The following is a 24,727-nucleotide window of genomic DNA, read 5'->3' on the forward strand; positions in this document are numbered from 1 at the left end:
GTCAGGCAGGACAGGCCTGGAGTGCTGCCGACACTGGGGGGCTGCCGTTGCAAGGGCAGGTGCCTGCAAGGACCGTAGAGTCTCTGCACACAGTGTGGGCACCGGGGGTCCCGCGGACACTCACATCCATGGTGCGGAGGAACCTCCTGAGGGATGACACCAGAGCTCTAGGGGGAAGAGGGGATACTGCGAGGGGTGGGGGCGGGACCGAGAACCGGGGCCCGGCGGGGGAGTGGAGGTGGATGGGGATGGGGATAATGGGGATGAGGACCGGTCTGGGGGCGGTGCCGGGGGAGGCTCCGGTCCCGGCCCCACCGGTAACTCCGCCTGCCGTATTTATGGGAAAACAAGCGGCGGCAGAGCGTTGGGCCGAGCCGTGGTGTGCCGTGCTGCGCCCCGCCGTGCCGAACCTTGCCTTGCCGGATCGGGCGGAGCCGGACCATGGTCCCCGGGGCGACGGCAGCCCCAGCCTAGCGCAGCAGCGACGGCTGGGGGATGCGGCGGGGGCCGCCAGAGCGGCTGGCGCGGAGCAGGTAAGGGGGTCCCGGGCAGGGGGCTGGGGTTTGCTGTACCCCGGGGGCCTCGGACGGGGCCAGCCCCTCGCGCCCCCCGCCCCACCCCCATCGTCGCCTCGCATCGCATCACATTTTATCTTCCCCCTTCGCCCCCCTCCTCCGTGTTCCACATCCCCATCCTATCCCCCGGAGATCCTCCCGGGGCAGCCCAACCCCCAGGCTCCCAACACCATCGCCCTGTGCCCCATATCCCCATCCCCATCTAGCTGTGTTCCCTCCATTCCCCCAGCCTCACCGGGGCCATCCCCATCCCGTGCATCCGAGCCGAGTCATCCCACCCCATCGCAGCGCTATTTCGGGGTTGTCCATACTCCCAATGTGCCCCATCCCATCCCTATAGCCACCCCCATCTCACCCCCAACCTCATCCTCATCTTCGTTCCATCTCGCCGCAGGGCTCGGGCTGGGCCATTTCACCCCTCCCCCCGGTGCCCAGCTCAGCGCCCTGCGCGGCCCAGCGGGCCCGGTGCCGCCCGGTGCCGGTACGCAGCGGGGCGGGGGTGGCCGGGGCCGTCGCCCAGGTGTCTGCGGCAGCACCCGGGACAGACCCGCCCCATGCACCGTTCACCCAGTCCCAGCCCCACTCGTCCTTCCGGGGTGCCCCAGCCCCCCGGCCTTGCCTTTTTGCGAGTGCTCCCCAGGCTGAGGGACTAGAGGGGCCAGGGGTCAGGCGTCCCCTGCACCCTGGGGTGCTGTTCATCCCAACCTGGATGCCGGCACCGGGGATACCCTCCTGGGCCGGGGTGCTGCTCTCCCCGGCAGGATGACCCCTCCGGGGGCACATGCTGGGTTGGGGTTTGGCAGTCATCTGTGCCTGGGCTTGGGGCAGGGACTAGGGGTGATGTGGCAGTATCAGGGGCTGAGAGGCTGGGAAGCACAGAGAGTGTGTGGAGGGACTGTCTGATGTGCAGGGCAGGCAACCACCACAGGGACGGGCATAGGGTATGGTGTCCGTATCCTGGGGGTGGCACAGCGGGCAGTGCCACGGATACGAAGCAGGGGTGGGGGGGACAGTAGGCTCCCTCGCCACAGATCGTGTCGGCTGCCAGCCCCGGGTGCGGGAAGTGCCCAGGCAGCAGCAGCCATCGGTGTTCCGCTGATACAGGCACTGTGCACAGGCCCGTGCGCACAAGCTTTGCTGCGAGAGGGCACGGCGGGCACAGACACTGCCCCCACAGCAGCTGTTAGTGGGACCTCCAGCATGGTCTGCTCGAGCACAGTGTTTGCAGCAAGATGCTGTCCCAGCAAGATGCTGTCCTTGGCTGCGTGTCCCGATGCAGGGGCCGCTGGTGCACTCAGGGTAGCCCTCGGGGCAGCGCTAGTGCTGCTGGCCGTGCCCGCGGGGTTGTGCAGGCAGTGGGCCCGGTGCAGCACAGTGTGTGCTGGAGCGGGGGGGAAGGGCAGTGCAGTGCAGCGTGCTCAGCGCTCAGCATGTGCAGGCACCGTACCCACTGCAGCGCTCCTGCCTGCTCAGCAGGACGTGCGTGGGCAGCAAGCAGGCAGGGTGGGCAGCAATGCCCAGGCAGTGTTGGGCAGGGTGGGCAGTGTGTGTGCAGGGTGCGCAGTGTGTGGGCAGGGTGCACGGGGCAGTGCCCTGGCAGGGCACGAAGAGCAGGATGGGCCGGCAGCAGCCCTTGCCATGTGCAGGGACAGGCGGCAAGTGGGCAGTGCCCGGGCAGTGCTGAGGGCAACACAGACAGGCCGTGCACTGGCAGGGCTGTATGTATGGGCAGCTCGGGGCAGTGTATAGGCGGTGTGTGGGCAGTGTACAGGCAGTGCCCGCTGTGGTTATGGGGCAGACAGGTCACTGCACTGCACGGGCAGTGTGGGGTCCGCACCCCTCCCCTCACAGCCCACATGTGGCACATGCAGACAGCGACCCAGTTCCTGGCATCCTCCGTGGGCTCCTCTGGCAGTGCAGTCGCCTCTGGCCCATGCCCTCGTGCTGCCGGAGCCCGGTGCTCACGGGCGGCACGGCAGGAGCAGTTCCCGGGCCCGTGCAGGGAGCAAGGGCAGGACCCTTCGGGTGGCGGCTCCCGTCTGCTCCGTGGGCACTCTGCAAATTCTGCCGGCAAGTGTCACATCCGCGGGGTGACACCGTGTGGGCACGCCGGGTAGGGAGGCTGATGCCTGCTGAAAGTGGGGAGCGCTGGGGGTGAAAGGGACATCTAACCAACCGGGGACATCTAACTGCCCACCGAGTGGGGGGTTGGAGAGCAGAGGGGATGCAAAACCAACCCTCTTGCTGCAGAGTCGGTGTCAGAGGCTGGTGGGTATGTGGGTATGAGAATAATGGCACTGTCAGCACTGTGGGGCCATCGTGGCTTTGTCCCCCTCAATAGGCAGAGGGTTCCTGCAGCTTTGTGAGGGCTCTGCTCTCCCTGTGCTGCCACAGAGCTGCAGCTCCCCAAGCAGCCTCCCCCTCAGGGCACCCACGCTGTCCTCACCCACACTGTCCTCGCAGATGAGGAATAATTTGGAGAAACCATAGCAACCCCACAGCTCCACCGGCGGTGGGTGCTGCTCAGTGGGTGGAAGACACTGGTGCTGTGGGATGCAGCATCCACATCCATGTGCATAGGGATGTGCACAGTAGCCTCGCTGGGTGAAAGTTCTTTTTTTGGTTCAGTGAGGCTTTGGCTGCAGGGGTCTCTTGGGGTGCTCCATGTGCTCACAAGGCATCCATGGCCCCAGAAGACACACCTCCACCACACTGGGGGAGCCCCAGGAGCCTCACATGCCTTCTTTGTTTTGCAGTGCTGGGATGGAGCTGCCACAGGCCCCTCAGCCACCTCAGGCCACCCACCCCCTCACTGTCGCTGCTGGACCAGGTAGGACCCTGGGCTACAGTTCCCTGCCTACCAGCCACCACAACACCACAGGAATGGGCTTCCCAATGCCACTGTCACTATTGCTGTGGCGTGGGGTGCTGCCTTGCCAGATCCAGCCCACCTCCCACATACTGCAACATGGCAGAGCCAATACTGGGCCACCTCTATGGGGGAAAACCTGCCCTCCCAGCTCTGCAGGGAGGCACTGAGATGCTCATCTCCTTTCTCATGGCATCTTGCTCTTCTCAGGCCATCACATGGACAGACACCCCAAGCCTACTGGAGTCACCTCAGTTCTGGCATCTGCACCCCCCAGCTTTGGGGCAGGTAATGAGGAGGAACCCAAGACCCCTCCCCATCTTTGTGTAGTCAATGTTTCTGGCTAAATAAAGTCAATTCCTTTCCTCCAAGAAACATCTTCCCTGTCGTCCTCTGCTGCTCTTTAAAGCCAAGTGCTCACCCACTTTTAGTGCAACACAGAGCAGCCAGCATCAACCAGCACACCCAGGCCCTCGGTGGCCACAACACCCAACACTCAGAGGATGTGATGAGGCGACAGCTGGGAGGGTCCCCACTGTGGACAGAGATGGTACACATCCCCCAGTGCTGGTGGCAACCCATGGCAGCCCTTGAAGTGGTGGTGGGGAAGGTCAGTGCTACAACCCACTTATTCCTGTGGGCAGACCCCTTCCTCTGTCCCTCCCCATGCACTGTGGGAATCCTGTGCTGATGTCCTCATCGTCACACAGATGTATCACACTGTGGCTGGGGACTCTGCCCACCCTGGCCACCCAACAGCTTTATCCCAGAGCACTGGGGTGTTTGGTGCTGGCACACAGTGGGTGTCAGACCCCCATATCCCACAGCAGCTGAAGCCACTGTCACACTTGTTCTCCAGCCCTGGGGACATGTCACAGCCGTGGGAATCAGAAGACAACAAAGCCAGAGGGTACTGAGCCAGCGCAGCTCCTCTGGCACAGGGAGGTGATGCAGGAATCACTGCTGACATGTGGGTTGGGGCACCCACCACAGCACCCCTCTGCCACCCCTGGGGCCACCCCTGGTCTGAAAGACCCAGGGAGTGATGCAACTCTGCATAGCCAGCACTGTGACCACCCCACAGGGGTGTTTGTGGGCCACAGTGGGTGCAGCTACCACAGGGAGTTGTGGCTCCTGGCTCCTATAGAGCCCTAGACTGTGGGGGCTTCCCAGGCCCCATCATGGGTGCTCATGGTGCCTGTCCCTGGGCCCTGTTCCCCCCTACAGTGCTGGTGCAGGGACATGGGTACACACAGTCCCAGGAGACCCCTCACCACTCTGGTGCTCTCACCAGGGCTGAGCACACACTCTCCATTGAAAACCCTGGTGCTGAACCCCCACAGCCCTGCTCAGCACTGCCAATTCATGTGATTATGCAAGACAGTCCCTGTGTCCCGCGGCCCAGGAAGAGGGCACAGTACTCTGTGTTCTCCTCTCACTGTGCTGAGCTGGTATGCAGAGCTCCCTGGCTGCCCCCATGGGTGTCCTGCCACCTGCTCCATGATTTGCATCCTGTATCTGGAGACTTTTTCCAGTTTCTTCCTCCAGTTGACTGACTTTCAACAGCAGCAGTGGAGGCTGGGGTGCCCCCAGACTTTCATTTCTGAAGAGATGGCCAACCCCTAGCTCTGAGCCAGGAGCTGTGGGGATTGATACGAGGTCACTCCAGGACTGAGGCACCTCATGTGTTCTCTTGCAGGGTGGGCTACCGTCCTCTGAGGCTGTGTGACAGGGAAGTGGTGGGAGAAGAGTCACTTTTAAGATGACACGAACAGACCCACCTGACATCCTGGTGTCCACGGTGTACCAAGACATCAAGGTGGCGACAGCAGCCCCTGGGGATTCCGTTGTCTGTCAGCCCCTGGCACAATGTGACGCCTCCATGTCCTCCTCCCTGTCCCGCGAGCCGCAGCCCTTCAACAAGCGCCACTGTAGAAGTTTCGATTTCATCGAGTCGCTGGAAGAGCTGGGAAACCCCCCGGCCATGGAGCGCGCCTGCCCGCGCCCCGGCATGCCCGAGCCCATGCCGGGGCCACCGGGCAGGCAGGCGCCGCCAAAGCCAGAGCCTTACAGCGGCAGAGCCCCCGCGCCGCGGACCGAGACGAAGCGCCGGGCCCGCTCCAAGAGCGCCCCGCGGGTTAAGTCCACCCTGACCCCCGTGCCCATCACCGTGGCGGCATCACCGCCGCCAGCCCGGCGTGGGCGGGAGGTACTGCGGGTGGCACGAGAGCCCTCCCACACTGATCCCTCGCCGCGCCGCGAGGGCCCGATGCCGCTGCGGGCGCTGGCCAACGAGGTTCACCCCATCAAACTGCAGCCGCAGCGCAGCAGCGTCAGCCGTATCTCACCGCTCTGCCTGGGCAGCAATTGCTACGAGGAAGGGCCGGGGGCCAAGGTGGGCGCCAGCCCCCACGTCAAGTGCCGAGTGGACATCAAGCCAGACGAGGCAGTGCTGGTGCACACGGCGCGGAGCCTGAGGGCAGCTCCAAACCGTCCGGAGCCGCCACGCTGGCCCCGCACCCCTGGGACCACCCGCAGCCTGACCGTGCCAGGGAGCCGGCAGGCATCCACGTCCCGCACGCCCACCCCCAGCGACTCCTACAGCGGGGACCCTCCCCTGCTGCCCTACCCCGGTGAGTACTACGAGACAGACCCCCGGGCCCTGGCATACCAGACAGTGCCGGTGCCAGCCTCACGGGAATTCAGGGAGTACCCCGACAGAGGCTGCATGACCTTTTCAGCCCCCGGTGTCCCAGCCAAGTTCTTCTACGCAGAGGAGTCAGCGCGGTGCCCCAGCCCTGCCATGCCACTCCGCAGCTCTGGCTATGCCAGCTACCCCTACCACAGCCGCCATGCCATGCCCCAGCCCTTCTACACCGAGGACCCGGCCAAGGCTGCTGTTCATACGATGCCGCCCCGGACGTTGTACGTGGAGGAGGCACGGGGTTACCCGGTGCAGGAGGCACCTGCCCGCACCTTCTATGGGGATGAGCCCCGCTACTATACCCCGCGTGGGACCCCTATCAAAACCCTGTACACTGAGGACGCTCGGACATACCCAGCCCTCGGCTCCTCCGCCCGGCTGTTCTATGCTGAGGACTATGGGAAGTACCGGGAACGGGAGATGCTGTCGCGCACGTGTCCCCCGCCCCGAAGTGCGCAGCCCCTGCACTTTGGAGACTGGTACTGCCCCGAGCGGGCCACGCTGCCCTACCAGAGCCTGCAACTGTCACGCTTCACCCCGCAACCGGCTGGGCGGGAGGCCATGTTCTCCTCCTGGCACGCCAGCTACGGCGTGACTCCACCACGGCTCGGCCGCGAGAGCCAGCACTACTCCAAATCCTGGGATAATATCCTGGCGCCGGCAGCGCGCAGGGAGGAGGCCCTGCAGCGTGGGCGCAGCTATGAGAACCTGCTCACCCACGAACCCCGTGCCTTATCCCCTGAGGAACGCCGGCAGCCTGTGGTGATCAACCTGTCAAGCTCACCCAAGCGCTACGCGGCCCTGTCCCTCTCCGAGAGCTCCATCCTCGAGCGGGTGCACGCCAATGGCAGCCGCGGGCCCCCAGGCCGCTCCTGGTACGTCACGCCAGAGATCACCATCACCGACAATGACATCCGTGCCGAAGGGCTGGGCCGGAGCGAGAGGCGCTCAGCCAGCTGGGACATGCTGGATGCGGGGAGGGAGCACGGGCCCTACGCTGTGCCCTGTGCCCCACAGCCCAGCCCCAGGGAGAGTGGCTCAGCACGCCAGCGCAGTCTGGAGCAGCTGGACGAGCTTATCACCGACCTTGTCATTGACTATAAGCCAGCACCGGGCCACCGCGCCGGGGACAGGGACAGCCTCGCGGAGCAGCTCAAGCAGCTACTGAGCAGCAGCACCTCGGGCCCCCCACGGCAGGGTGAGGGCAGGCGGGTCCCTCACAATGTGTCCGAGGGACCCCGACCCACCAAGGAGCAGCCGGGACCCAGCTCTCATGCTGGCACCCCGCGCCGCCCACCCGCCCCACCGGCCACTGGCCCCTTTGAAAAGTCACCAGAAGACTGCTCGCCTGACCTGAGTGCTGAGGAAGACGACATGATGATGTGCTCCAACGCCAAGTGCCGGCGCACAGAGACCATGTTCAACGCCTGCCTCTACTTCAAATCGTGCCACAGCTGCTACACCTACTACTGCTCCCGGCACTGCCGGCGTGAGGACTGGGACACGCACAAGGCCAGCTGCGTGTACGGGCGGGTGGGCAGCGTCTGCCGCCATGTCCTGCAGTTCTGCCGTGAGAACACCGAGGTGCACAAGGCTTTCTCCCGCATTGCCAAGGTGGGATATCTCTCCCGCGGCCGCGGCGTACTCTTCCTGGGGTTCCCGAATGCGGGCTCGGCCGAGAACTTTCTCCAGTTTGGGCTGGAGAGCCTGCTGATGTCCCCCACGTACCTGTCCCTGCGGGAGCTGGACAGCTACTCGGACAACCTGGGGGAATATGCCCAGGAGCTGCGGGAGACAGGCAACCAGTACGACCCCAACGAATGTTTCCTGCTGAATGTAACCGTGGCTGTCACCCAGAAAGTGCCAGAGAGGCCGTCACCGAAGATGCAGGTGCCGACGGTCAGGAAATATGCCAAGGTGGCCTTAGCCTCCTCCAGCCCCGAGAAGATCATGAAGAAGGAGCGGGACATGGAAACGTTGATCCTGACGCCACCGCCTGGCACGGCGGACATCGACAAGGAGGGAGAGGAGGGCCGGAAGGCACGGGAGGTCTGCTTCATCAACATCCAGCGGGAGCTGCGCATCCGCGGCGTCTTCCTGCGGCACGAGTTCCCTGCTGTCTACGAGCAGCTCTGCGACTTCGTGGAGAGTAACAAGCGCTTCACCCCCACCACCATCTACCCCATCGACAAGAGGACGGGCAAACAGTTCATGTGCATGATTATGGCGGCCTCTGAGCCTCGCACCCTCGACTGGGTGGCCAGCCCCAACCTCCTGGACGATATCATGTGAACACAGGGCGGGGGTCACCCCCTCTGTAGATACGTGCTGTCCTGACAGAACCCCCTCGGCTGTTACACCAAGGGAAGGGGGCTGCGGGCGGCCGGCAGTGCTGTGGGAGCGGGGGGTGACGAGAGCACAGCCCGATGTTAGCCCTGGAGCCCAGAGCCTGGCGAGCCTCTGCAGAGCCCTCTCGGGTGAGCGGTGCTTGGCCAGAGCGGGGGCGCCCCGCAACCCCCAAACCCTGCCCACCAGGCTGCCACGCACCCAGAGCCCCCCACACTGCCCCGGAGCCCCCTCAGCGCCGGGGCTCTCGCAGCGGCCATACCCAGCGTCTGGGGTTGGGCTGCGCCAGGACCGTGTCCACACCGTGTCTGTGTATCCTGGGCGTGTTGCTGCGGCAGCGTCAGGTGCTGGGGGGGGCCCTAGGGGTCTCACGCGGGCTCTGGGCACAGAGCGGGGATGGGCTGGGGGTCCCTGGACGCTGCCGGGGGAGGGGGGCAGCGGCCGCGGCGGGGGATCCGGGGGGGGGGGCGGGCGGGGGGATGTCTGACCGGGGTAGGGGGTAATCGCCAGTGAGGGGCGGCCGTGGAGGCCATCAGGTAAGGGGAGGGGGAGCTGGGGCCGTGGCCAACGCCCGTCATCCGGGTCGCCCGTGTCGCCACTCCAGCCTCACTCCCCACTACCGACCCCACCGCCGGGACCGACACCGGGACCGGGACCAGCTTCCGTCCCCACAGCCGCTGCCCAGCAGGACCTCGCGCCGGCTATGGGCGGGGCCTGGCTCCGCGAGCGCTGGTTGGGCGCTGGGCGGAGGAGGCGGGAACGCGGGCAGGGGCTGGGCGCTGGTTGGACGCTGGGCGGAGGAGGCGGGAACATGGGCAGGGGCTGGGCGCTGGTTGGACGCTGGGCGGAGGAGGCGGGAACACGGGCAGGGCCGCAGCGATGGCGGGCGAGGCGCTGTCGCGGGTGCCGGACGTGCAGATCGATGGTGATGGTGTCTTCAAGTACGTGCTGGTACGGGTGCGCGGGGCCGGCGCGCCCGCCAAGGACGTCGTGCGAGGTCACGGTTGGGCCGAGTACCACGGTGAGGGGCGTCGGAAGTGCGGGGCGGGGCTGTGGCCCGGGGTGCCGAGGGAAGCGGCCGCGGGTCCCGGGGGCTTGGCGGGGATCTGGCCCGTCATGGGGCGGTGGCTGAGGCGGGGGGTCCCCGCGCCCCCTCCCCCGCCCCCCCCGGCTCCCTTCCTGCAGCCGACTTGTTTGAGCGCACCGCGGAGGAGCTGGCGCGGCACGGCCTGAGCTGCGAGTGCCTGGGCGGCGGCCGCCTCTCCCACCGCCCCGAAGAGAGGAAGATCCACGTCTACGGGTACTCGGTGGTAAGCGAAAACCAGGGGAACCCACGCAGGGTCGCGGTGTGGGTCCCACTGACGGCGGCCGAGTTGGCACCGCATCCCCTCGGGGGTGGAAGGGGTGAGGGGGGCGGTGCTCCCGGGGCTCCTGGGCGTTCTCCCGAGTGCCCCAGGGAGGGGAGACTTCGCTGAGTCCTTTCGGGTGAGCGGTGCTTGGCCAGAGCAGAGTCACCCCATGAACTCCCCAGAACCTGCCTGTGGGGCTGCCGCACACCCAGAGCCGCCGGGTTTCCTGCAGTGGTTGTACCCAGCGCTAGGTGCTGCCAGGGGTAATCGGACTGCACAAGAACACAAGAACCATATCCCCCACTTTGTGTGTCCTGATGCGTTCCTGCAGGAGTGTCAGGTGTTGTAGGGGCTTTGTAAGCGTGACTGGAGATACCCTCGGGGACATCACTGGCATGGTGGGTCCCTGGATGCTGATTCCAGCCTAGGGCTGTGCTACAGCACCAGCTGTGCTGAGTGCTGAGTACAGAGCCCAGCTAGGACCAGGGCAGGGTGGTGGTCCCCAGGCCAGAGTGTCCACAGTTTTCCCAGCTTCAGGGTGGCACTGTCTTCTTGCCTGGGTGCTATGCCAGCCTCAGTTTGAGTCAGGTGGGGTCGGCAGAGGCTTTGCAGCCTCTCTGCTGCTGGGGTCTGCCAGAGCTGAGCTGCCCTGGGGATTTGCCGGGCTTCCCTGCCAGCGGTCACCCACCAGCTCTCCTTGGGAATCCTCTTTCCTATGCAGGGCTTTGGACGAGCTGACCACGCTGTGACCACAGAGAAGCTGAAGGCCGAGTATCCTGACTATGAGATCACCTGGGCGGATGAAGGGTACTGACTCCTCTGTCTGTGCTGCCAGCCCAGAGCTGGCACAGTTGTACACAGCGCTGGGGTGATGGCAGCAGGCTCCCCGTGTTCAGCGGTGCTCCAGGCTCTTCTGATTTTTCCCTCTGTGTTGAACTGACTCGTTCTCCACTGTCTAGACTGTTCTCGTGTGGGGTGCTCCCAGCTCCCTAGCATGGCAAAGCTGGTGAAGCCAGTGGTTGCTCTGCCCCAGCCTCCTGGTGCCACATGTATCTGTGAGAATTAAAGTCATTGGGAGAGCACAGCTGCTCTGGTGGCCATGCTCACAGCTTGGCTGTTCCTTCGCAGCTCCAGCTTGTGCCTGTTTACAGTGGAAGGGACCCCCCAGGTTTTCTACCTCTTGAGCAGGGCCTGGCATGGGAGCAGGCAGAGTCTGGGGTGGGAACAGTGGGAGGTGGATCTGAATTGGCCTTGAAAAGGGCTGAGGCACTAGAGAGGAAAGCAATGCCCAGGCCTGAGGGAGGAAAAGGCAGGGTAGATGGGGGAGAGATCAGCCCCATCTCCTGCGGGGGGGCCACTGAGCTGCCTGGGAACATGTTTGGGAAGAACATGCCCATTCCCACTCCAGCAGGTGGTAACATCTTGAGGAAGAGCATCCTCCCTGACTTCATCCCTCTGGCCATCCAGGACCAGCTCTTGTCCCTCAGAATTTCCCAGGGATTCTTCCTGCTTGTGCTTCTAGTGAGAAGCAGTAGGGGGAGACTGGGAAAAGCTGCTGGAGGCTTCAGTGGCTGGAGAGATCCAGGGAGATGTTGCAGGCTGGGTTGGTTCAGTCACTCTCATGTGAGGTTGGGGCTGGAGAAACCTCCTAGCCCCATTTCATTGTCAGTCTCTGACCCGGCTCCTGCCTGGCCATAATCCTGCTGCTGCTGCATGCCTTCAGGGATGAGGGCTCCTTGCTCTGCATCCAGAGCCATGCAGGGTCAGTTCAACGTGCAGAAGCTCAGCGTGTGCCCTGTATCCAATGCTCAACCTTTGCCCAAACTCCAAAGGAAGCTCACAATGGGGGAGATGAGTTTCATAGGCAAAAACTTCAGTGTGCCGTGCCTTGTCCTCCATCCTGCAAGGTGTGACCCTCCCCTGTGCTGGGGGAAGTGTTACCCAGCAGTCACATGGAGTCAGCTGCAAACCTGCAAATCACTGGATCATGGAGCTTGGAGGCACATTTGGGATGTCCTGTCCATCCACTGGCCTAGCAGAGCCAGCTCCAGTGGGTCCACCATAGTGGGGTTGCCAGGATGTGCTGTGCAGGTTCAGGAGTTGGACTCCATAGTCCTTGTGCGTCACTTCCAACACAGGGAATTCCATGATTCTTTGTTATAATTAGGCTGCTGGGAACTATGACCACGTGGGACTTGAGAATCTTCCTGACTTGGACCTCCCAGCAGCTTGGGAGCCTGCTCTGGTTTTGACAGCCCTCACAGGAAAAAAGGTTTTTCTTTAAGTGACGTTTGCTGTTCTTGCAAATGTTCTTGTTGTCTCAGTCCTTACTGGGACACTTCCTGCTCAAGGGGTTGGCTCCCTGCACCCTCCTACTAGGGCTTGCTTGTGTGACATCCCCCTACACCTTCTCCAAGCTGGGCATGTCCAGCTCAGCCTCTCTTTGTGGGAAGTCTCATCATCATCATCAGGGAATCTCCTTCTGTAGCAATACTCAAAAAACATCTGGGCACATCCTCCAGGGAACCCTTGTGGAGCAGAGGGGTGAGATGGGGTGACCTCCCATGGTGCCTTCCATTCTGTACTATTCTGTGGTCATCATCACTGCCCCTGGCTCAATCTGTTCCAGTATGCCCACGTCTCACACTGGGAGCACCAGCATCTCCAGTGCAAAGGGGAGGGGCAGATGTGTGAGAGAGGTTCTGTCCATGGCACCCAGGAGGCCAGTGGCTACTTTGCCAGTGGCCACAGCACAGGCCTGTGGCTGGCTTGGTGCTGCCAGGTTCCTGGACAGGGCTCCTGCTCTCCAGCACTCCTGGGCTGGGGGATGTGGGGCTGCTGGTTCCCACTGGGCCTGGCTGGCACTGCAAGAAGGACCTGAGCCTGTGTTTTACTGCCCCTGATGCAATCCCTCTGCAATCTGCCTTTCAAGGCCATCGGCTCAATGGGAGGATCTGCTCTATGGGGCCCCTCTCTGGGCATGGAGGCTGTGGCAGCAGAGGTGAGAGGGGTCTGTGGCGTAGCAGCCTCTGCTTCCCCTGCCCAGGTGGGGAAACCAGTGTGGTCAGTAGCTGACATTGCCAGACAATACTGGTGGTGATCTGTGGGGCTCTGGCTGCAGAGCCGTGCTTCTTCCAGGCTTGTCAGCCCTTGCTGGGGCTCTGCCAGGAACATTATGCCCCAGGAATGACCTGATTGTAGCCCTGGAGCTGTGCCCCTTCGCCCCGTAGCAGTCCAGAGCTGGGTGCTCAGATGCTCCTGCCAGTCGGAGAGGAGCAGGCAGGGTGAAGGCTGGCTCCTCCTGATGGCATCTTGGGATCCCCAGGTTCCAGGGAGACCATAGAGCCCCTTCCAGTGTCTAAAGAGGCCCCAGGAGAGCTAGAGAGGGACTTTGGACGAGAGCTTGGAGTGACAAGAGGGAGTGGGCAGCTAAAATGGAATATTGGAGATACTGCTGACTCCCAGCTCAGCTGTTCTCTTTGGCCAGAGTGCAGGCCACTGCCAACCCTGCACCCAAAGTCTCCCCCACTTTCCTTATGCACAGGGACTGGCAGAGTCCCCATGTCCCTAGCAGAGATGCCAGCTTCCCCCACAGGACTGGCAGCATCCCTGGCTCGGCAACAAGTGTCAGCAAGCTGGCACATTCCACTGGACTGTGCTCTGTGCCAGTCAGAGTGGCACCCACCATCTTGTTCTGGGTGGAAAATGCACTGAAGATGAGAGGTTCAGTGGGGAAAAGCTGACAGTCTCCCTGGGGCACCTGGCTCCAGCTCACTGCTGTGGTGCCAGCAGTGCTGCTGACAGGGTCGTGCTGCACTGTCCCAGCCGCCATAAACCCGCTGCCTAGCCAGGGAGCCGATAACAGTGGGGCTGAAGTCCAACGCAGGCAGGTCCTGGGGAGCACATTCCAACCTGGGACTCCCGGTGTGGCTTCTCCCAGCTCCATTTTACCGTCGCGGTGGTCGGGATGGCTGCAGGCGGGCAGGCGATGCTGATCCTCCTGGTGCTGCTGGGTGAGCTCTGCCGACATGGGGATTGTGTTGCTGGAGGGAAGGGGTCTCTGGGAGCTGGGGGAGGTATAGCTCAGCCCGCTTGGCTCTGCTGGTGAAGTCAGCCCGGGGTGCCCGGGGTAAGAGGGTTCTGGAGCCCCCAGCACAGGGCTGGGGATCACCAATGGCTTTGTTCAGTGTGGGACAGAAAACACACAGATTTTCCTGTTTCTTTCAAAAGGAGGGCTAGAAGGGTCTAGAAGCATGGGTGTGATATGGCAGAGTCAGTGCCCCGGCAGGCTGTGGCACCCCGAGCCTGCCGGAGTGAGATGGTAGTGAGAGGGTGCTGGGTAGATGGCAGAGAGAGTGCCGGGACAGTGACGGGGAAAGGGGGAGGCATCCAGGGGAAGATACCACTGAGAGCTCAGCTCAGCACCTGCCCCAGCAGGGTCCCAAACCGAGGTGCCCAGGCAAATGTCACCTGCAGGTCACACCTGCCCTCCGTCACCTGCTGCAGGCACCATGCCTGGTTCCCTGTGGGATTTTCAGCCCCATTGTCTCTCCCATAGTCAGAACCATCATCCCCAGCGGGTCTGTGGTCATCAACAGCTGCAGCAGCACAGCTGAGCAGCTCTGCAACTTCATCTGTGATTGCAGTGACTGCTCGGATGAGAACCAGTGCGGTGGGTGCCCAGACTCCCCTGGCCCCCAGACCCACCCTCAGGCCCTGCTCCTGGGGTGAAAGCAGGCTGTTTGGGGTGGGGTGGGGGGGTTGTTGTGGGTGCAGGTCCCTGGGGTGGTGCTGGTGCCCAGGGTGGATGCAAAATCCCCCAGGATGGATACAGGATCCCAGGCTCTGTGCAGGTGCCCTGGGCTGGCCACCTGCCTTGACCCCCCCATCTGCCCACCCTCAGGGTATCTACGGGGTTCAGCAGTGCTGGGCACCCCCTTCACCTGTGACTTCGAGGACAGTGACTGTGGCTGGCAGGACGTGGGCACCTCGACATATAGATGGGTGCGCGGCCGGCCCACCCTGGCCACGTGGGGCGTGGGGCCTCATTCAGACCACACCATGGGTACTGACCTGGGTAAGTGGGAGCTGCTTGGTGAGCAGGCTCTGGGCACCACTCAATGGGCTATGGGTGCCCCAGAGTTGGGATGCCAGAATACCCATCCTTGTAGGGTGCAGGGGACAGAGCAGACCCATGGAGGAGCAGGAGTAGTGCTGGCACAGCTCCAGTGCCACACCATGGGGCTTTGCTTTCTCCCTTCCCTAGGTTGGTTCTTGGTGACCATGTCACCCCCAGCAAAGACTGCAGCCACGGCCTGGCTCAGGTCACCTGAGATGCGGGAAGCAGCTGCCACATGTGAGATAAGAACCTGGTATCACCTCTCAGGGAGCTGTGAGAGCACCCAAGGTGGGCACAGGCAGCATCAGCTGCCTCACAGGCAGTGAGTATGGGAGGCAGTGGGGAGGGATGGGGCCATCTGCCCCTATGGCAGGGACAGAACCACCAGCACCTTGCCATCCTGTTTGCTTCTTCCACGCTGAGACCTGGTGGTCTCAGCTCCAGCCCCCAGAGCTGGCAGGGCTCCATTCATTCCTTTGGGTACCCCAGGATGCCCTGTACCAAGGGCGCTTTTGGGGCTTCCCTCAGGATTGAACCAGACAGAGTGGCCGGTGCTGCACCTGGCTGTGGTACTCAAGGATGAGGTGGTGGAGCTGTGGCAGAGCCCCGAGTGCAGCAGTAAGGGTTGGCACCAGCTGGTTGCCTACCCAGGCCGGATCACAGAGCAGTTCCAGGTGAGACAATGTTGGTAGCCAGGTACTGTCCCCATAATCTGGGACAAGAGGAGCTGGGCAATGTTCTGAGACCTGGCGTGGGAAGCTCATGCCATCCCCATCCTCCCGTCACAGCTCATTTTCTCCTTTACACAACCACCCACCTGTGGGGCAGAGGTGGCACTCGATGACATCATGTTCAGGAACTGTGGCTTACCAGGTGAGTCCCACATTTGCTGGGATCTTGGGGGAACTGGGTGGGGTGAGAAACCCAGAGGAGTTCTCTTATTGTTCGCTGTGTCTTGGGCCACTGTGCCCTGGCCAGAGCGTGAGGTGGGCAGTGAAAGCCCACCTGTCTGTTGAGCCACCCCAGGGAACAATGTGGGAGTGCTCACCATGTCCCTGTGGAACCAGCCACTTGCTGATATGTGTCTCCCACTCCAGAGGTGGGGCAGCAGGTCTGTGAGGCCCAGGAGAGTCACTGCCACCGCGGCTCCTGCCTGGCACAGCATCGTTTCTGTGATGGCACCGACGACTGTGGGGACAGCTCGGACGAGGACGCGGCACAGTGCAGTGAGCCCCCCCTGGCCCCGGGGAGGAGTCTGCAGATGGGCTGAGTGTCTACCTTGGTGGGGCAAAGCTGTGCTCTGGGCTGGCAGGGGTCCTCCATTTCTGCCCCGTACCGGGAGGGCAAAATGACCCTCAGGGTTTGCAGAGGGGTGGCATCAGCCCAGCCCATTGCAGGGGCCTACCTGTCCAAGAGAGGGCTGGGACTCCAGTCTCTGGTTCACTGCTGCCCCTTCTCCTCACAGAGAACTTCACCCACTGCTCCTTTGACCACGATCTCTGTGGCTGGGAGGCAGTGGCCGGGCCACCAGTGTGGGGCAGGAACACGAGCCTGAACCTGGGCACCTCCTACGGCATTCCCACTCGGGACCACAGCAACAACAGCAGGGCTGGTATGTGGTGAGGCATCGGTGCCCCAGCGGAGCCCCACTGCAGGTGGATGTTTCCTGGGGTGACACACACCTGGGCTCTGCTCAAGGCTGTGCCAGGACAGTGGTGTTCTGCACTCACACAACTGCCTGGCACCACTCAGCCCCAGCATCTCCTGCAGGTTTTTTCCTCCACGTGGGCAGTGGCCCCACTGCCCAGGCTGGTGGCACAGCTCAACTCAGCAGCCCCACCTTCCAAGCCACCAACTCCTGTTCTGTGAGTCACAGCTGGGACCTCATGTCACAGCTCATGTGGGCATGGTGGTGACAGGAGATGGGGTTCCCAGTTCGGGGGACCCTCATGTGGGCCTGGGGCTGTGCCCTTGCTGGGGATGGGCACTGGGTTTTTGGGGGTGGTTTGGTGACATGTCTGGTGCCCATTGGGAACTCTGAGCTCCTCACAGCCCCTCTGTGGGATGCAGGGGGCTGTGTGCCCCTGCCCTGAGGGCTCATCCTCCTCCCTATCCCCAGCTTGTGTTATACTGCCACCTCCATGGCTCAGCCACCAGCAAACTCAGCATCTTCTATGTGACCAACTTTACCAAGCACCTGATGAGGGAGAGGACAGGAGACCTGGGCAGCTGCTGGGTCCGGGAGAGAGTGGACTTCAATGTGATGGGCCCCTTCAAGGTGAGCTGTTGTGCTGGGGGGAGCTGGGCTGCCCCTGGGATCAGGGACCACAGGGGCAGCACCACCCCCCAAGCCCACTGTGGCCTTGCCAGCCTATGCTGTGCATCCCTGTCTGCCACAACACTGACTCTGCTCCCACTGAGTCCCTTCCTGGGGACAATGTGTGTCAGTCCATGACAGGTTCTGGCTCCCCCCATCCCATGGCTCCCTGGTGTCACCCTAATCCCCCCATGTTGTGCAAGACCCCTTGCTGATGTTACTGACATGGTGCTTTCCTGCAGGTGCTGATTGAGGGGGTGGCTGGCAGCGGGGGGACTGTGGCCATCGATGACCTGATCCTGTCTCAGGGCTGTGTGAAGGAGCAGGGTGAGCTAGTGGGCAGTGTCCCTCAACCTGCTCCACTGTGGGCAGCTGTCCCAGGTGTCTTGCGCCCATGCACCATACCTAAAAGACCCTGACATGGTCTGCCTGTCCCTCTGCTCATCACAGGGACCATCCTGGGTGCAGCACAGCAAATACTTGCCCTGGGGTGCTGGTGTCTTTGTCCTGTGGCTGTGTCACCTCATTCTCTGTGTCAAAATGTGTCAGACAAGCAGCTCTTACTAGGCCCTGGATGGCACCTTCACCTGGTGGTGCCTTACTTACTTACCTTCAGCTGGTGGCAGCTAGCCTGCGCTGGAACAGGATGGGATGTGGGAAATGGAGAGTCAGAGAGATGCTTGGGGACAGGGGACAGTAGTTTGAAGGGCTGACGCTGATGCTGTTGCTGGGCCCTTTCACCACTGCTCTCCATCCTGGGGTGTTTCACCATCAGAGAAGCTTCTGGTCACGCTGCCGAGCCAGGCAGGTGCCAGCCCCTGCGCAGCAGACGAGATGGCCTGTGACAGTGGGGACTGCATTGCCGCAGAGCTGGCCTGCGACTTCACTGACACGTGTGCTGATGCCTCCGACGAGAAGCGCTGTGGTGAGAGTAAAGGCAGACACCTGCACCAGTACCCCAGCAGTGGAGGGGACCAGGCACCCCCGGGCTGGCTTGGCTGGGGCACATGAGTGCCTGCACAGCCCCTGGGAGAACAATGGCTGGCAAGACTGAGCCTGGAGTTTTGGGTTTCCTAGAGAAGCTGTGGCTGCCCCTGGATCCCTGGAAGTGTCCAAGGCTGGTTGGACAGGGCTTGGAGCACACTGGGACAGGGGGAGGTGTCCCTGCCCATGGCAGAGGGGTGGAATGAGATGAGCTTTAAAGTCCTTCCAACCCAAACCAGTCTGGAATCCAGGCATTCTTTAACTTTGCAGGGACAACAACCTTTGAGTCAGGGACTGGGGGCTGGCACGACGTCAGCGTGGGGCAGCTGCGCTGGGGTCTGCAGAAGGTCACTGAATCTGACAGCTTCCTCACAGGTGAGGCTGTTCTCACCACCCAGACAATGCTCTTCAGTGCTCAGCACCACGGGAGCCCCCAGAACAGGGACCCCCAGCAGCTGCCTCTGCACTATGGGGAATGATGCCCAGGCACAGTGCTGGGCTGGGGGTGCTACCGGCGAGGTGGGACCTTAGTCCTTACCTCACAGAATGTTTCTGTGCCCAGAGACTTTCCTGGCCCTCCAGACAGGAGAAGGACAGATGGTGGGTCCTGCGAAGGCACGAACACCTCCACTGGGCCCCTCTGGCCCTGCCTGCACCATGGAGATGAGCTACCACATCCACAGTGACCCCCAAGGTAACCTCCTGCTCACCGCCAGGGTGCCATGCCTACTTCCTGCCCCCAGACCCCCCATGTCCACCTGCCTTTGCTGCCTCTCCAAACCCTGCCTTGCCCCATCACATTATCCTGGAGTTGGGGTGTCTGTGTTCCTGCACCTTGTGACCATGGGCTGGTGCCATGGAGGGCTCCCACAGGGCTGCCAGGGGTTTTGGGTGCCCACAGCCTTTGCACCACCTCTTGTTCCAGGCTTCCTTGCCATCAGTGTTGCAGATCACACCACTGGCACCACCCAGCTGGCCTGGCAGATACAGGGTCGTGGCAACACAACTAGGGGTCATGTCCGTGTCCCACTGGGAGAGAGAAGCCGTCCCTTCCAGGTGTGCTGGATGCACAGGGACCAGCCTGGGGGGCTTTCAGTGGGACAGTACCAGTGCTGATGGGCATTCCAGGCTCATGGCTGCTGCCCCCAGGTTGAGCTGCTGGCACTGGTGGATCTCCAGGGCTCAGCAAGTGTCGGTGTTGACAACGTGACATTCGAGCAGTGCTACCTCGATGTGGTGTTACCCACAGCTGCGGGTATGGCCAGGGGTGCTGGCAGGGAGGGTAACCCCAGACTCTTTCCATGGGGGCTGCCTGGTAGCTGTCACTCTGTCCAAGAGCAGGACCATGGTGCAGAAGGCCGAGGGCCAGGGCCAAGCACATATCCTGCCTTGGCCTGAAACCCCGGCATAGGGTAAACCTGGGGAGTGGGACAGGGGCACAGGGGAAAAGCGACGTTTGAGGGACCCATTTGCTTTTGTGATGCCTTACCCCTTTCCACCTCCACACTGTCACCTCTCTCTGGCCAGAACTGTCCTGCAACTTTGAGACAGGCATGTGTGGCTGGTACCAGGATCTGTCCAGTGACTTCAAATGGGTCCACAGACAGGGCTCTGACCACACCACTGGCTCAGGTATGGAGCTGGTTGCTCTTTGGGAGAAGCCAGGGGCCCAGGGCATCCCCTAGCCTTCAATCCCCAGGGCCAAGACATGCCCTGTGCACACCCAGGAGCTCCATGCCTAGGGAGCAAGCTCATCAAGGGCAGCCTGCGAGCACCCAGATCTGGGCTGTGGGTGATGTGAAACACTCACATTGTGACCCCTCCACCCTGGCTGTCCCAAACATTCAGGCTACTTCTTGTCCGTGGACCCCTCTGTGCCATGGAGCCATGGGCAGCGGGCCCAGCTCCTCACCTCCCGCCAGAAGCCGGCCACTGCCCCACGCTGTTTCTCCTTCTGGTACCGCCTAGCTGGCCCACAAATTGGTATGTGCCCCATGGCATCCTCCCAGGCTGCCCAAGCCTGGCTCCAGTCTGAGGACAGTGGGATCCCCAAGAGTGGGATGACCATGTCTCCCTCTGCTCAGGTACCCTAAACCTCAAGCTATGGCTGGAGGGAGGGGAGGAGGTAGTGCTGTGGACCCGCCGAGGAACCCAGGGTAGTATCTGGCACCGGGCATGGACAACACTGCCCACCACAGGCCAGCAGCGGTACCAGGTGGGAACCAGGCCCCCCATGTCCCTGGCACCAGCAGGGCACAGGATGTCTGACACTGCTGCCTGGGGGCAGGTGGCTTTCGAGGTGCTGCATGATGGTTTTCTGGGGGATGTGGGGCTGGACGACATCACGCAGACAGCGGGACCCTGTGGTGCCGAGCTCTCCTGCACCTTTGAGGCGGAGGGCTGTGGGCTGACAGCCAGTGGAAAAGGCTACTGGCAGCGACAGAGCAATGGCACTGGCACCACTACTGGCCCTGTGGCCGACCACACCACCGGCACTGCTGCAGGTACAGGGCTGTGGCAGCCCTTTTGGTTCCCTGCCTGCTCTGAGTGTCCTGCCTGTACCCCACACCAGCCCTGCTCTCCCTGTGTCCCCTCTGCCCTGCCATCCCTGCCCTCCCCAGGATGAGCAGAAGGCACAGGGCTTCCCAACCCTGTGAACTCCCCAGATAAAGAGACTCCCAGCCCCAGGGCTCCCTAATCCTGGGGAGATTCCCAGGCTGGGGAGACTCATTGACCTGGGGGAAAAACCCAGCCCCAGTTGTTCCCTAGTACTCCCCAGCAGGGCTGGGTAGGGGTCACAGCACAGGGGCTTCTCTCCTCCAGGCCATTACATGGTGGTGAACACAGGCAGGGTCTCCCTGCCTGCAGGGCACACAGCTGCCCTCACCTCCCAGCCCTACCAGCCCTCGGTGTCTTCCCACTGCCTGGCCTTCTGGTACCAGCTGAGTGCTGGCACCCCAGGTGAGTACCACCTGCACTGAGACCCCTAGGGGCACCTCTAGATGGGTGGAAACCCCACACGGCAAAGCCCTAGACCCCGCCTCCATAGTGGGTGCCCTGGGCAGGTTCCCTCAGGGTGTTCGTGGAGCAGAGCAGGGTGAGGAGGAAGGTTCTGAGCATAAGCACCATGGAAGGGAGCAACTGGCACCGCAGCCACGTCACCATCCAGCCCAATGGCGACTGGCAGGTGAGACAGGGGAGGGTGCTGGGGGTAGCTGGAGGTGATGAGGGGGTGCATGGAAGCTGCCAGCTTTATCATGTCACCCTGCCAAGGTGGTGTTTGAGGCAGTGGGAGCTGGGGGTGACCATGGATACATCGCACTGGATGACCTGCACGTGTCGGATGGAGCCTGCCCTGAGCCAGGTGAGACCCCACCCCATAGGGGCACTGTGGATCAGAGGGGGAGGATGAGATATCCTGTGAGGGCAAGGGTATGGAGACAGACTTGTTCCTGCCCTAAGCCTGGCCTGGCCCAAAGCTGGGGGTGTGTACCACCCAGGTATCCCATCTCCTGCCAGGTAACACTGGATGTCTCAGAGTCTTGCTTTCCTCCCAGCATCCTGTGACTTCGAGCAGGACACTTGTGGCTGGAGCAGCCCCTCGGACCCCCGCTTGCACAGCTTTGCCTGGGGCTGGAAGAGTGGGATCACCCTGGCAAAGTACCCTGGCCCTGAGCAGGATCATACCCTGGGCACAAGGAATGGTAGGAAACACTCATCCCTGGCCAGGCATCCTGGCATGGCCAGAATGAGGAAGAGGAGTTGGGGATGGATGGGGTCAGTCCAGTACATTCTGTGAGGCCTGGCTCCACAGCATTCCTGTCCCCTTTTTGCCTGGGAGGGGCAGCTCAGCCCCAGGGGCGGTGAGGTGCAGGGCTGGTTTGTGTTGTCGTCCTCCAGGCATCAGTCTGGGCATTTTGGGAAAGAGTGGGACAAACGGGGTGGCTCAAATGGGTGCAGGACTGGGGAGCACCCTGCACTCTGTCCCTGTTTTCCCAGGTCACTACATGCACTTTGACACCAGCGTGCTGGGTGCCAGGGGCACCAGTGCCCTGCTGGAGAGCCCACCCCTGCCCGCGGCCACCAACTCCTGCCTGCGCTTCTGGTACCACATGGACATCCCGGAGCACCTCTGTGAGCACTGCAAAGGCGGGGAGGAGGTGCCATCCCTGGGTCTTATGTATGGGAGTGGGGGCCTCAGTCTTCTCCACCCGTGGACCATGGGCACTCTGCTTCAGTTCCATCTGTGCAGTGGCGATGGCCCGTTCTCTCTGGGTGCTGTCAACCCAGTAGAAGATGGCATGGCTGGGAGGGCTCAGTGGCTCTTGTGGGCTCGGGGCAGTTGGTAATGCCTGGACGCCTGTGCCCCCTCCTTGCAGCCAGTGGGGAGCTGCGGGTGACGCTGCAGGGCGCGGCGGGGCAGCGCACGGTGTGGAGCGTGGCAGGGCACCGCAGCCGGGGCTGGCAGAGTGCCGTGGTGCCGGTGCAGAGCCCCAGTGAGTTCCAGGTAAGTGGGGCCACCCTGGGGGGCAGGGTGCCTCCGGGGGTGCATCAGCGCCTCAGACTCCATCTTCCCCCGCAGATCAGCTTTGAGATCACCACAAGGAGGTGGCCGATGGAGGGGACAGTGGCACTGGATGACGTCGTGTACAGCGCCAGGGTGGGCTGCCATTCCAGCCCAGAGAATCCAGTGGAAGGTGCGGGGGGGAGGTGTGGGTGGTAGTTCTGTCTATGAAAGGTCAACCCAGAGCTGCCCAGGGTGCTGGGCTGAGGCTGGAGACAGCTCTCAGCTCTTAGGCAGTGGGTAGAGCCTGACAGCATTTCCTCCCCCTGCAGAGAAACCCTCCGGCAATTTTGTGACGGAGGTGGTGCTCAGTCTGCTCCTGGCCCTCGTCATCGTGGGGCTGGTGGCTGCTGGGGGCTGGTACTGGCTGAAACAGCGAGGGGTAGCGAGCAGGACACCGACAGAGAGCAACAGTCCCCAGGGCTTCGACAACATCACCTTCCGCGATGTAAGGACAGGGTGAAAGGCTTCCCTGATTACCCCAGCTGTGCCAAAACAGCGTTTTCCCAAAAGCTCAGCAATTGTCAGCGGGTTCTCCCTGATCCCGCCTTCCGCCAACGCGACAGGGAGGTGCAAAGGGCTCTGCCTCTTATCTGCTTGTTGACAAAAAAGTGACCCCGAACCATAGGACTGACCTAAAAGTGCTACTGCCACCAGGCAGCTGCTTCAGAAAGAGCTGAGTGTGCTCCCGCCCCAGAGTCTTGTGTGAGGGGGTCTGGCAAACCTGGCTCATCCTCATTCAGACAGAACTCAAATTAGTGCAAGGTGGCTGAAGCGCAGGGCCCGTGGACACATCTGGTGCCATGACATGTGCAGCAGAGCCACCAGCCCAAGCATGGACTCCAACAGCAAATGTGGAGCCCCCTGGGTGCACTGGGGCTTTGGTGCCTCTGCTGGGGTCACAGGGGGCTGGCACACAGATTGTCCTTGCTGCAGCCTGGAAGAAATCCTGGTCTTTCACAGCACACAGCCCACGTTTGTCACCATTCCCGCTCACCTTTCTTTGCAGGACAAGGTCATTATATCTCCAAGGGAGGGGGATGAGTATTGAAATTAGCAGCCAGCAGCAGGAGTTGCCTGTGCCCCCCTGGCTGACCAGCCTGGACAGGAACCCCCACTCCATCAACTGCCTGCTCTCTGCCCCCGGCACCGGGGAGCCGGCAACCCGGGGAGCCTGTCCCGCCAAGGGACATCACTACCTCCAAGTGCTCGGGAAAAGCGTTGTTGTTGTTTGTAACATGAACTTTCTGTTTTCAAGACAGCAATGTGCCCGTGCTTTGATAGGGGGAAGGAGTGGGGTTCCCACAGAGGCTGTCCTCATCCAAACAGGGTTCTGGCCACGGAAGGGGGGCTGAAATGTGGGGTCCTGGCCCCCAGAGCTGGAAAGAGCTCTGGGTGCTGCAGAGGGACACCCAGGAGAAAGCACAAGAGCTCCCAGGGCAGAGACCACATGGGGAGGAAGCTCAGTGCCTCTGCTGTTTTTCAGGAGTGTGAGGGCAGGGAGCAGAGGGGGGCACCACACAGCACCCCTGAGGGCAGCAGGCAGCTCCCACTATGGTGTACAGGCATCCACCTGCTGCCCACACACCTTGTGAATGCACTTGATAAACATCACTAGGAAACCCAAAAATGTTCCTGAGGTGCAGGCTGCGCTCAGGGTCTGGACCCCCACCCTGCACCCAGCGCACCCGCGCACAGGACCCCTCCCTCACCCCCAGCTTTCACACCTTAACACTGTAAAGTCCAAACCCAGCCCCACACACAGCCCAGTTCAGCCCCTGCACAAGGAGCCCATCAGTATCCTGCTACCCCCAGCCCCCATGTCCAGCTAGAGGGACATCCTGCCTTCCCAGACTGTGACCAGAGCCTATCTCCCTCTCACCCAGTGTCCCCCTTAAGT

At 62.3% G+C, this 24,727-nt stretch overlaps 3 protein-coding genes across 4 annotated transcripts; all 3 read left to right on the top strand.

Moving 5' to 3' along the window:
* The first annotated feature begins 5,206 nt into the window (after window positions 1-5,206).
* Window positions 5,207-8,440, top strand: AJM1 (apical junction component 1 homolog). The gene has a single exon (XM_062505502.1). The coding sequence runs from the start codon at window positions 5,207-5,209 to the stop codon at window positions 8,438-8,440; it is 3,234 nt and encodes a 1,077-aa protein (XP_062361486.1).
* Window positions 8,441-9,372: 932 nt separating this feature from the next.
* On the top strand, window positions 9,373-10,904 carry PHPT1 (phosphohistidine phosphatase 1). Of its 2 annotated transcripts, none has more exons than XM_062505752.1 (3): window positions 9,373-9,524; window positions 9,680-9,804; window positions 10,565-10,904. In XM_062505752.1, the coding sequence occupies exons 1-3, from the start codon at window positions 9,374-9,376 to the stop codon at window positions 10,655-10,657; spliced, it is 369 nt and encodes a 122-aa protein (XP_062361736.1). In that variant the 5' UTR covers window position 9,373; the 3' UTR covers window positions 10,658-10,904. The 2 variants fall into 2 exon arrangements, with proteins under 2 accessions (XP_062361736.1, XP_062361735.1); XM_062505751.1 differs by having other exon boundaries at window positions 9,373-9,515.
* Window positions 10,905-14,306: 3,402 nt separating this feature from the next.
* Window positions 14,307-23,968, top strand: MAMDC4 (MAM domain containing 4). The gene is given in 29 exon segments (XM_062505740.1): window positions 14,307-14,366; window positions 14,368-14,515; window positions 14,747-14,920; window positions 15,110-15,250; window positions 15,491-15,636; window positions 15,751-15,835; window positions 16,060-16,188; window positions 16,428-16,574; window positions 16,733-16,827; window positions 17,082-17,240; window positions 17,522-17,606; window positions 18,055-18,204; window positions 18,534-18,638; window positions 18,826-18,957; window positions 19,189-19,319; window positions 19,413-19,518; window positions 19,791-19,895; window positions 20,112-20,246; window positions 20,348-20,478; window positions 20,551-20,767; window positions 21,087-21,224; window positions 21,329-21,450; window positions 21,537-21,627; window positions 21,821-21,967; window positions 22,263-22,397; window positions 22,643-22,770; window positions 22,846-22,960; window positions 23,100-23,275; window positions 23,837-23,968. Coding segments are annotated over 29 exon segments (3,675 nt in total). The 3' UTR covers window positions 23,879-23,968.
* The last annotated feature ends 759 nt before the right edge of the window (window positions 23,969-24,727 follow it).

Source organism: Cinclus cinclus, chromosome 19, assembly GCF_963662255.1.
Source record: "Cinclus cinclus chromosome 19, bCinCin1.1, whole genome shotgun sequence".
NCBI classification, from domain to species: Eukaryota; Metazoa; Chordata; class Aves; order Passeriformes; family Cinclidae; genus Cinclus; species Cinclus cinclus.

Excerpts from the sequence above, each read along its gene's own strand:
- AJM1 (XM_062505502.1), top strand. The coding sequence starts at position 5,207 with ATGACACGAACAGACCCACCTGACATCCTGGTGTCCACGGTGTACCAA.
- PHPT1 (XM_062505752.1), top strand. The coding sequence starts at position 9,374 with ATGGCGGGCGAGGCGCTGTCGCGGGTGCCGGACGTGCAGATCGATGGT. Across the intron at positions 9,525-9,679 it reads CGAGTACCACGGTGAGGGGC|CCGACTTGTTTGAGCGCACC; the intron begins GTCGGAAGTGCG and ends CCCTTCCTGCAG. Across the intron at positions 9,805-10,564 it reads ACGTCTACGGGTACTCGGTG|GGCTTTGGACGAGCTGACCA; the intron begins GTAAGCGAAAAC and ends TTTCCTATGCAG.